Genomic DNA, 12,687 nt, shown 5'->3' on the forward strand with positions numbered 1-12,687 from the left:
AAAAAATATAAAATATTCTTTTAATTTATAAGATTTTATAAAAATTTATTTTTATAAAAATATTTGTTCAAATACTGTGTAAAGAGCATGCTTTCCATACACGTTATAAGTCATTAGCTTATTTATTATTAGCCTATATATATTTAAAAATTAATAATAATTTATTAGTTATATGTTACTATAATATTTTGTACGAGATGTTATAATGTTATTGCAAACAAACGTATTATTAGTTTTTAAACTTAATTTAAAGATGTTTATAGGGAATATATTTTTTAAAAATTATATTAAATCAATTTTTATTAGAAAAATATTTTTGATAAGTGATAATTATAGATGAAATTAGGTTAAACAAAGTTAAAATTTGTAAACAAAACATTGGCATGATATTAACTTATAGCTTATCCTGGATTACAAAGAAATAGCTTTGCTATGCAAAACACGCATTGATTTTCTTAATTAATAATATGTCACATTCAACAGAAATCTACTACGTCGTTCGTAAGTTATTTTCATAAATAAAAAACTAAAATATTTTCTGGTGATTTATTTTTTTATGGAATCCGCTTAGATTTTTGTTCAAAAATAAAAGTATGGTCTTTAAATAAGTACGGAAAAACCATAAAAAAGAGTAAGTGCAGAAACGATAATTTCTAAGTTCTGAAATTGATATAATCTTTAATAAAAATAATATATTTCGTATAATTTTTAAAAAATCAGATTATATTATACCTTTTAAGGTTACATAATATTTTATAAAATTTGATAGAAATTTATCTTCAATAAGTGTAAAATTATATTTCATAAAATTAGGGCTTTCAAGACTTTTCAATGAGTGAAAAATGATCCTTTTTACTAGCATCCGTTCATAAATATTTTATATTTTTCTAAAATTTAAGTATTGAACTGCACATTGCATAAATCGACGGGTACAATTTTTTTTTCTGAACTAATATTTTACATTGATCTATGATAAACTATATAAATAATAAAAAAATAAACAATAGTTAAATAAAAGTCTAATAGCCTAAACAACTTAGTTAAAAAAAAAAACTAAGTTATTTGCTATATAAATAAGACCAGAAAAGGTCAGAAATAAAATAAAACAAAAATTCCTGAATGACCCATTCTTGTACTAATAATAAGTGGCTTATACTCATACATTCCAATACCTTATAACATAAAGTAGAAAATAATAAATGAAGTCTAACCCAACCCATTTGAGGGAAGCCATAAAGAAAACTTGAAATGCTAGAAAATGAAAAACATTTATTAAAAACAATAATTCCTACACATTTGTTTGTTTATCCTTTCATCAACTATATAAAATAGCCTACACTTGCACTTTGTTTCCACCCACTACCTAGCCCTTCTTTGCCTCTTCTTCTCAAGTTTCTCTTCACACAGAGAAAAAAAAGAGAGAATTTTCAAATTTTTCTTAATGAAATGGAGGCATTGAAGATGAAGGTTTTCTTCGCTTTGGTGGTGGCCATGTTGATGATGGCAGCATCAAGTGTTTCAGCTGCGGAGTCACCAGCTCCAAGTCCCACATCGGACGCTACCTCTCTGTTTGTCCCAACAGCGCTTGCTTCACTTGTTGCTCTTGCATTTGGGCTTCTCTTCTGAGTTTGTGAAGTGACACCTTGTTTATCCTAATTATATGGGACATGTGCAGAGGTTTATGTTTTTCATTGTGTTTTCCTTATTATGATTCACATTCTTCTGTAACACATTCATTCCTTACTGTACCTTTTGTATGTTTATATGGGTTTTCTATTTCATCATGTAATATTACTGTGATTGTTTGGTTTCATCAATTCATTTCTTTTTGTTCTTGTTCATAATCAAGTTTCCGAATCACGTTTCAAAATTGAATACTTACTTTATATTAAGAAGATTATTAAGAGGATAATAAAATTCTTATAAATTTATTGATAATTTATTATTTTTGTATGTTTTCTTAACAAATTTTGTAGGATAACTTGGTAAAATTATTTTAATAAATTTTATAATCAAATTTGATATAAGTCTTTATATAAAAAAATTTATTGAATAAACATTTGATTGAACTTTGTGAACAAATGTACCTTAATTCAATTTCCTTACAATCCTTGAGAAGGTCTCCCTAGAAAAGAAAAGGTTTAGATGTAGAAGAAAATTATGTGATCCTGCATTTGAAAATCAAAAGGTATTCCAAAAAAGAAATCAAAGGCACGAAATTTGTGTTATTGTCTTTCTAATTTTTGTGTCATTCTTCTTGTTTCTGAGATATAGAAAGCCGATTTGAAATTTCAGAGGAAAATAATGATACAAAACAATTGATATTATTCCGCATAGAAGTTTTTAACTGAGAAGACTAATCATAAAATTTGCAGTTTCTAATATTGGATACTACAGTTTCTTGCTTAACCTGCAGCAATAAGTTATCCCAAGAACCAAATTGGAAATAATATAACTAGCATAACTTTTAATATGAATTGCTAATGAGAGGTTCTATTTTAAGCTTTTCTATTAAAAATCCATGAATTCTTATTATTTTAAAGCAACCCAACAAAAACCCCAAATATACATTCTAATGATTTATACTATTCAAACATCTATTTTTTTTTTTTTAGTTTAATTTCATTCAATTACTACGTCTCAAATTGAAGAAAAAACTCTAACAATTATAAAAAAAATCAAAATTACCATAAATTATTAGTGATAAATTAGTCTCTTACAACATGTATAATCACATACGAAATTACATCTTTCACATTAATATGAATTTGAAAAACCTCTTTTACTTCTTTCCTCGTTAGTCAACATATTACAATGGGCCATTTTCTAAAGAAAGACTATTGGAAAATCAACCCACTTTCAAACAATCTTAAACTTATTATTCTAATTATCCTTATTATTTACTCTATTATCAAAAGCTCATAAGCAATTCTAAGAGAAAATTTTTCATTTGGAAAAAAAAAAACCAACTAACAGAATTTGAATCAACAGTAAAACAGAGAATATAATATTAGATATTTGCTCTCAAACCTTATTAGAAACAATAGGCTTAATTTTACTTCAATTCATTATTAGAATAAAACAAATAAGGTAAATTATGTGGTACCATAAAATTTTTTAAGGTATCGTACATGAAAAAGTCTAACCAATAATATTTAAATACATATTTAAATAATAAATTTATTTAATAATAAATTAATATATTTATTATATTTGAATAAGTTAAATAGCAGTTAAGTCTTCAAATAGAACTAGAATACAATTAAAATTAAACAAATTAAAATTTAAAAATAAAATATTAATATTATATTAATGTATTTTTATATTCTTAATTCTAAAAATAACATGAATTTGCATTATATAATAAGAATGCTAAAAGTATAGACATAAGTAAGTGTCACTTTATCAAAAAAAAAAAATTTGAGTTAGTCCTCCAATCAATAAATTTTTTTCCGAATTCTATTTAAAGGATTATAATCTCTCTTTGCTAACCCTAACTGAAAAAATAAAGAATCAAAATTTAAACCTAAAACTACTAATAGCCTAAATTCCCAACTCTTTTCTAAGTTCCTAACATGCTTATGATATATATTATTAAAAAATAGAACCTTAAACCTATCCTTATCAAATCAACCCTTTGGTTCATCATACTTTCTTTTAATCTTTACCTTTTTATTTCTTCCCAAATCATGTCATTGTCTTTCTTTGAATTTGAATTCACACTCTTTAAGAGCTCATTATACTCTTCATCAAGTTTATTATGTGTATATATGAAAAATAAAATAGGTATTAATAATTTATTTTTTTATGCTTATTTTGGCATAAAATAACATATAATACAATTAGTATAATAGGTTGTGTTGTGTCTACTTGAGCAAAATAATTATTTGACATAATTAAAATATAATGGATTGTGTTGCGTCTATTTTTCACTTTTTTTATGTGACATGAACAAATTTGACTTGATCATGAACATTTTGATTTGGGTAAGGCAATCATTTTTGTATATAAAAATAAAAATATTTTTGTAATCTATAATATTTAACAAATATCAAATTAAATTAAAATAATCTATCAATACTTATATATAAAATCTTGATTTATACTTAAATAATAAATTATTTATCAAAAATCATATTTAAAAGGAAAAAGTCTATTTTATCTCTCTATATGATTGATTATGTGTAATTTAGATCATAAATTTTGAAATTGAAAGCTCTATTGTTAATTAGACATCAAATTTCTCCATTTTTATGGATAAAAATACCCCTAAATATCTAATCTCTCATCTTTAGAAAGTGGTAGACATTTTTGAGTAATTTTATCTAAAAAAAAAAATAGAGAAATTAGATGTGAGAGTAATGAAAGGGCTTTTTCACACACTCTTAAAAGTATAGTTGTTGCTTGCCTACTTTTAAAAGTCAAAGTTTAAATTGTATATAATTAAATATATTTTGGGGTAAAATAGAGTTTTCTCTATTAAAAAAATTAAAAAATTAAAATACAAATATAAATAAATATTGTAATTTTTTTTATATGTAATCAGTTTGGATCAAGTTTATTGAGTTGCAAAAAGGCAAACCTTATGCTCATCAGCCCATACTTAATTGGGTTTGTGTTTTCAAGACCCGATTACACTTGATTATCCAACTCGATCTATTAATTTTTATTTGAATTAGGTTGGGTTGATCGAGTTTACCTAATCCATGAACATCCATAGTTACTATCACGAAATACGTGTCCTTTTTTCTAACAATAAAAATTGATATATTTTTTAAATTGATATATAAAATATAATATATAATAATTATCTTATAATATATATATATATATAGAAAGTATCTTGATTGAATGAATTTTTACAAATAATTTTTATGGTGTCGGAAAAGATTAAAATAATATTTTATATTTTTTTACGTAAAATAATTATATAATTAATATTATATTAAATATTTATAATAAATAACAAGAGTTAATGATCTATACTTAAAAAATATAATATTTTTTAATTTTTAAAATATTAAAATAATTATAACTATCAATTTAAAAAGGATATAAAATATTGTTTTAAGCAAACATTAGTTTTATATATTTAGTCTATTTTTAAACAAAAGACATAAATATATAATTAAAAATAATATTTTTATTTAATAAACAATAAAAACAAAATATAACACAGGTTTTATTTTTTATTAAACACAATATAAAGGACATTAATAATTTTATTTTCATTTATGTTTCGTGCTAATTACAATAGTACTATTTAATATATTTTTGTTTAAATAAATTTTTATTTACAGGGAAAACTAAATTTCCGATCATAATTTAAATTACAAAAAGTGTTTTAGTCACTAGTACTAAACTTATCCGGAGCAAATAAACAAGGGTAGTAAGGTAATTCCAACCGGAAAACCATCATTTTAAATTGGGAAGGAAGAAACCCTAAATCCCAAACCAAAGCTGAAACATGAGGGCGCAACATTTACGCTGCGGCGCAAGAGGCCATTGTTCTCCCAAGTCTCAATTTCATTCACTGCTTATTATAAATGGCTTCAATTGAAGGAAGCGAATGAAAAAGTTGTGAACAGCATAGCTTCTCGTTTGGCACACCGCTTCGCAAATGGATCATTCATTTTATGCCTCTTTGAGTAGCCCTGTGAAAATGACCAATTTCATATGCGGCTTAGTTAGGGGGCACACAGAAATTGGAACCAAATTAACGTTTGCTTCCGTCTAAGAGAGGCCTTTTGAAGGGGCTCTGCGTTCTCTCTTCAGTTGTCCCTCAAGCAGCCTTTCACATTTTCCCCTTTAATTCTTCTTATAATTTTTTTTTCTTATGCCTCCAGAATAACCAAGCGGTGAAATAAACACCGTTCGGTTCAGACAGAGGCACATATCAAGTGTCAAACATTCGAATAGGTTTGAGGGTACGGAACGCTTCTTCTCTGTTCCTTGCCTAGATGTATTCGGATATTCTTTCTTTTAAATTCTTTTATTTTGCTCTTGGAAGAATGATAATCTGTTCTAGCTATGGTGATTGAGGTTGAACCTTGCAGACATCGTTTTCGCAGCCTTTGAATTTTGTTTGAATTATGTAAGTTTTGTAATTCACTGTTTCGTTGGGATTTAAATGGGGAAAGCCTTCACCAGAAAGCTGAAAGAACTCGAAATGATAGATCTTTCGGTTCGCACGGAGGCTAATAGTTAGAGGGTTTGACCCTCCGAATCTTTGAAGGAGAAGAACAATTTTTGTTTTCTTGTTCTTTTCTCATCTAGCTTCGGACACTTTTTATTTTTCCTTTTCGTATAGGCTTGTGGACAAGAACATGATTTTTATTATGGCAATTTTAATATTTTGGCACTACCAATACATGAGATTCATCAACCTAAATTTCAGACTAGTTATCTTTGAAATTTGAGTTGTGTGTTTATTTGTGGAGGATGGACCGTTTAAAATTCTACCTGAAATAACCAATTTCATATCTTCTCATTGTCATCTTAATAATAACAGAGATATAATTGATTTTTTGCGTAATTAGTACTAAATTCAATGCACTTAGTTTAGGCTTGATTTAAAAATTATAATTGTTTCATTTGTTATATTTAATTCCTTTGTAGTGAAAATCATTGTTTTTAAAATGTTATGCATATTTCTCTCTTTCTTTAATATATATCTATTTTTTTTTTTGCAATATTATGCATTATATTTTTAAAAATTACAAAATCACGGAAGTGCTAGAAAATTAAGTGACATTTAACCCTATTTACTGCTAACCTAGAAAAGAAATTAGTATAATTATTCCCAAAGAGAAAAGACCACAACCACCAAAAGATTTATGTTCTGACCAAATCTATTGTTTTATTCATGGTGTAAACGTTTTAGATATTTTTTTTTTCTTGAGCAATAACATGATAACAAGATTACTCTCTGTGAACTCAACAATAAAGACTCTGTTCTTCTAAACACCATGGTCTTTGAACCGATTATATATTGAAAAGCTAAGGACACATTTGAAGTATTTGCTAGTTTTTAAATGGACATTTTAAAACAAAATACATCTAATTAAAATTTGATTTTAGAATTTAAAATTTTGGAAACTTAAGACTACAATCTCTTCAAAATTAATCTAAGCTTAGCACTTTAAGTTGTAAAGAAAAGCAGAAGAAAAATTGATAAAGATATCCTTAATCAAGATCCTCAATTTTGATGTTGAAATATTTGAATTATTTTATGGACATCTTCACAATTGAAACAAACTTTAACCACCTATCAAGCATAGATTGGATTATGCGATTTGATCAATTCAGCGTATGGATCATATGTGCTTCTAATACAGTATAGACGTGATTCGGCCAATTTTGGTGAAAACTAATGACTTAACTTGTTAAGAAGAACCATTCCTTGTTGACCATTTTTTTAAGATTCAAGTACCTCTAAGGAGATCATGTCAAGAATAACTTACTACACTTTTCATCTGATGCAGATGTCTTTGGCAAAGATACTCGTGTTTCTCTATTAAGTCTTACCTTATTATCATATTTCTTGGGTTAAAGTATTTTTTTAGCATAATTTTTTACCTCTAAGGCATTTGCTTGTGGGTTATTGTTGCATATGACCCATTGATCAAAGTAGTCATAATCTCTTGGGTATTTCCCCTGCTTCTTAGATAACTTTTAGGTCAAAGTTAATTTGAATATAAAAAGCTTAGGGTGAAGTGCTATACATTGATTAAAAAAAAAACAAGAGAAGAAAAAGGGTTGATAAACAAAAATAAAACCTTAGTTGTACCTCTATTTGAAATTATGCTAGCCTTTAATTCATTTAGTTTTGTATTTATGTTTTCTTTTATTAATCCAGCTTGTCCTTTGTATGTGTGTATATGTACGGTTCAACTAGTTAAATCATCAACTAGTTAAATCATAACTGTTATAATTTAATTAATGATTTACTAACCTAACACCTTACTTAAGTTAATAACTAAGCCTAACTAGTTAAATTGTGACTGTTATAATTTAATCAATGATTTACTAACCTAACACTTTACTTAAGTTAATAACTAAGCCTAACAAAAAAGTTGCATCTCTCACTCCTTGACTAGCTTAAAAGCTCATTTTTTTATTTATTTTTTTACTTTTTTATGTTAGCATAGTAATCATTTTTATTTTTATTTTTTTGAATTTTCTATGTTAAGATAGCAAAATAGTGTTAGTTATATTTTGTTACTTATATGGTTCACATTTCAATTATACTATCTTATTATAATGTAATCCCATCACAAATATAGATAAGATAAAATGCAATTATTATTTTTATGTAAAATCTCTATGTACATTTTTTTTCTTGATAGTTTATATGGTATCAAAAGCCTTTTGACCCATGACTGCTATTGCACCAGAATCTACTGCACAAATCAATATTCATACTTTCTCAAACTCAATCTCGTTCAAACTCAATGAAGATAACTATTTTCCCTAAAAGCATCAGAAATTGGCTACAATAAATTCAATCTTTATAATTACATGAGGTGCACCCTCCTAGAATGCATTGAATGAAATTGACAACACAATAGAAGATGTCACTGAAGCATCTTCTTCTCTTTGGAAACAATAAGATCAACTAATTCTTTTATGACTTATTTTTTCTATGACTGAACCTCTCTACAACTGTATGATCAATTGTTCAACCTCTCAATGATTGTGGCAAAAACTTGAAACCTTTTTTGTATCAAGAACTCATGCAATAATAAATCAATTGAAGGTTCAACTCAAAGCCATAAAAAAGAATTCATGGTTAACTAATGCTTATCTTTTGGAGATTAAAAAATTATTGATTCTCTTAAAGCCATAAGACATTTCATCTCCATAGAGGATCACATTGAAGCCATTCTTGATGGTATAGGAGAAGAATATGACTCCTTTGTCACATCTATCATTTCAAGAATCAATCTTTACACTGTTTTGATGAGATTGAATATGTGTTGATGATTCAAGATGAACATTTTAAAAAATATAAAATCCATGTTGTCCTAGCAAACTTTTGCAACTAGGATCACGATGAGACAATAATCACATAGAGAAAAAGAAGATGGTAGAAAAGGGGTTGCAATCAATTTAAGAAAAAAATGATAACAGGAAGTTGTTACCCAAGCTTATCAAAGAAAATATTGAAAAAACTTTAATTAAAGAAAATAATCTTTAAAATCATATTTAGATTCAAGAATTGTTTACGCATAAGGAAAATATCAGCATCCTACTATGTTCATTAAATAAATTAATTACCTTCTAATTAATTACGTAAAAATATTTTAACTTTACAAATATTTATTTCACTCAAAAGAATACAATTTTCTATTTTCAAATTTATTATTATCTTTTTAGTTTCATTTCTATGTTTTATAATTTATAAGATATTTTAGTTTTTGTATTTTTTTTAAACAAAGACACACAATTTTATAAAGAAAATCTTTTCTCAATTTGAATTAAAGCAATGAATTATTTATAAAAAATATTAATTTTTTTGTTTTTAGATAAAAGAAATATTTAGAAAAAACATATTTTGACACTTTATTTTTCTAATGAAATTAAGAAAAAAATAACAATTTCATTTTTTTAAATAGGAGAAAATTTTTAAATTATTTTTAGTCTTTTTAAATTAAAAATTTAACAGAGAAAGTATACAAAAAAATAATGTTCTGTTTGATTTAATAATTAAATGTTATTATACAGGGAAAACTTGATTTTAAAAAAATTTTGTAATAAAGGAGTACCACTTACCATTGAATAGCTATGCGATCACTTATATGGAGAAGTGGTTACTAATGGGCTAGAATGTGTTACTTTGGGTATGAATCTTTTAAGTTTGAACATGGATGATGTTGAGGATTCTCAAGTAGATACTAAAGAAGAACCAAATACTGAAGATGAAGTTGGTGAGGATGATGATATTGCATATCAATTTAACTTAGAGTATACTTAATATTCATCTCGCTTGAAAACCTTGAAAGAAGTGGGTGCACTTTTTGGTTTGATTTTACAAAAAATGAAGTGTTTAATGGTAATAGATAAGAATCAATCCAAGGCTGTGATGTTACCTAAGTGCCAAGTAGTGGTATTAGGACATCTAAAAAACTACAAAAGAATATTATAAAAAGGAACAATTAAGTGTTAGTGAAGCGTAAAAAGAGATATTCAATGAGATTTGCAATGATAAACCGTCATCTTGAAAACATGGTAGAATTTTGTGGTCTGCAGTCCAAGCACTTGAGACAAATTGTAGCACTCCTAATAGTGTCAATAGTACTCAAACAACACCAAATAATGGTGTAATGATGATGAGTGTTCTTAATAACATGGATGGCTTGGAAGGGTGTAGTGAGTGGTAGTGTTATGCTAATCGTTTGCTTGAGGATGCAAGAAGAAGAGACATTTTCTTTGCTATGGAGGATGATGCATGTAGGTTGACTTGGTTAAAGTTTATGTACAATATGTCATATTTAACTTTGAAATATATATATATGAACTATTTAACTTTGTCTTTTAATTCAATTTGTATGTGTGTATATATATATATATATATATATATATATATAAATCATAAACATTGTAGTTTTTGTTTATATTTTATTTTGTTTATCATTGTATAGGCTCGTTATGGATTTAAAAGGAGAAAGAAAAAGTAAAGAGTTTTTGGTTTATGGCTACATGAACAACAAGTGCCTTAACTATGTATTACTATAAATATATTTACAAAGAACCATGCATGACTTCACATAAAAAATGGGTGGATTGGATGAAAGAAGTATTAGGTAGACATCCTTTTTGATGTGTTAATGCTTTTAGAACGGAATTAAGAGTCTTTTTGCAATTGTGTGAAGAGTTAGAATCTAAGTATAGGTTGAAACATAGTAGGAACATGTCAATAGTTGAAAAAGTAGAAATATTTGTATATATTATTGCCTTAGGTGTTTATAATAGAGACGTTGGTGAGTGATTTCAACACTTTTGATGAACTATTCATGAGATTTTGGAAGCAATTTATGGTAGAAATAAATGTTATATAACTCTACACGTGATTATATATAACTAAAGGATAAAAGCTTTCAATTTTTACCACCTCAAATTACTAATGATGTGAGATACATATCTTTTAAGGCAAATACTATTATATTTATTGTTAATTTTATAAAAAAAAAATGGATACATACATTTATCATAATGATGATAATTGCTTTATAGGATTGTATTGGACATATTGATGACATTTAACAATACTTTAAGACTGATCAAATAGGCTACAGTGGGAGAAAAGATATTCTCACTTTTAATGTGATGGTTATGTGTAACTTTAACATGTGTTTCACTTTTTTATTTGTTAGGTAAAAAGGATAAATACATGATATACATGTTTTTCTTTATGTAGTTAATTCACTAAAAATGAACTTTCTTTATCCTCCACAAGTTTCTTTTTTATTTAAATTATTCATCACAAATATTATGGTCATGATATTTTTTAGTCATTTTTTGTATTTTTATTATTAAACTTGACTATATGTTGATGTTATTTGGTGGATAAAGGATATCTAGACAGACAATGTGTAATATCCTTATCTTCTATAAATGATTTTTTTAATGTATTTATATTATTAAAAATATAAATAAGAAATTGTACAGGTTTAAATAAATAATACAATATGAGAATACAAATTAATAAAATTTGTCAAATTTACAAAATCTCTCAACAAAACCTTTCACTATCAAGGAATAAAATACCTAAATGGAATTATACATCTATTACATTAAAATTTATTATATCTGAGCGGTTCTATTCTCATAATTCTTGCCGAGTATGATCCTAGAACGGATTACCCATCTCCATTTCTTCTCTTTCATTACCTGAAACATTTCAGTAAGGATGAGTATTTCCCACTTCACTAAATTACTTTTATTCTAAATTATTTTAAAAGAAACTAAGTTATTGCTTAATATTCTATTCTAATTCATTATCAATAGTGTACGGTCCATATTTATAATCATCACATCCAAACACATACAATAAGACAACCATCAATCAGAGCATATACAATACTTCATTCACTAAACATACATTTTTATGTTAACATGCATGTTATTATATATATATATATATATATATTCATATGTCACGATACATGTGTCCTAGTCACACTCGTCGATGTACTACAACACCCATATCATAACAACATAAATCGATCTGTTACAATACATATATTATAATCATACAAATTCTATATCATTTCACATCTATGACAGTTTCATAACAATTGCCCCTAGGATCTTTCGAGGACTTCCCAGCATAGATAGTTGCTGGTTGGTCGCAACATCATGGATACACGTGCGCTACCTTGGCCCCTCTTAGCAAAGGTATAGTCAGGAGCTTTGTCAAGAAATGAGGGTGTGACCTGTGAATGTCTATTTTCAATAAATTATTGTTCACTCATTTATCGTTAACATTCACCATCCTCATTTTTCCAAGATTTCCTAAATCTTCTCCAGACTCTATACCCCAGTGTATCGTTGTACTATCTATACTTATTCTCTTTCTCTTTCTTAACGTTCTCATTTCCATATCCATTTTATCAATCAGCATGTCATAATACATGAGTTACAATTTATATAAATTCATGGATCACAATAGATATTATAACACAT

The 12,687-nt window shown here is 26.4% G+C and overlaps 1 protein-coding gene and 2 non-coding genes across 3 annotated transcripts; all 3 read left to right on the forward strand.

Moving 5' to 3' along the window:
* The first annotated feature begins 1,396 nt into the window (after window positions 1-1,396).
* On the forward strand, window positions 1,397-1,626 carry LOC113868123 (arabinogalactan protein 13-like). The gene has a single exon (XM_027503690.1). It carries the CDS (start codon window positions 1,447-1,449, stop codon window positions 1,624-1,626), a length of 180 nt encoding a protein of 59 aa, XP_027359491.1. The 5' UTR covers window positions 1,397-1,446.
* Window positions 1,627-5,676: 4,050 nt separating this feature from the next.
* On the forward strand, window positions 5,677-5,802 carry LOC113868264. The gene has a single exon (XR_003505284.1). It is a non-coding gene; the product is annotated as a small nucleolar RNA U19 (small nucleolar RNA).
* Window positions 5,803-5,835: 33 nt separating this feature from the next.
* On the forward strand, window positions 5,836-5,976 carry LOC113868266. The gene has a single exon (XR_003505286.1). It is a non-coding gene; the product is annotated as a small nucleolar RNA snoR138 (small nucleolar RNA).
* Window positions 5,977-12,687: the final 6,711 nt, after the last annotated feature.

The sequence above is a fragment of the Abrus precatorius genome, unplaced genomic scaffold (assembly GCF_003935025.1).
Source record: "Abrus precatorius isolate BTA unplaced genomic scaffold, Abrus_2018 Scaffold5, whole genome shotgun sequence".
NCBI classification, from domain to species: domain Eukaryota; kingdom Viridiplantae; phylum Streptophyta; class Magnoliopsida; order Fabales; family Fabaceae; genus Abrus; species Abrus precatorius.

Coding starts and splice junctions, on each gene's coding strand:
- LOC113868123 (XM_027503690.1), top strand. CDS start 1,447: ATGGAGGCATTGAAGATGAAGGTTTTCTTCGCTTTGGTGGTGGCCATG.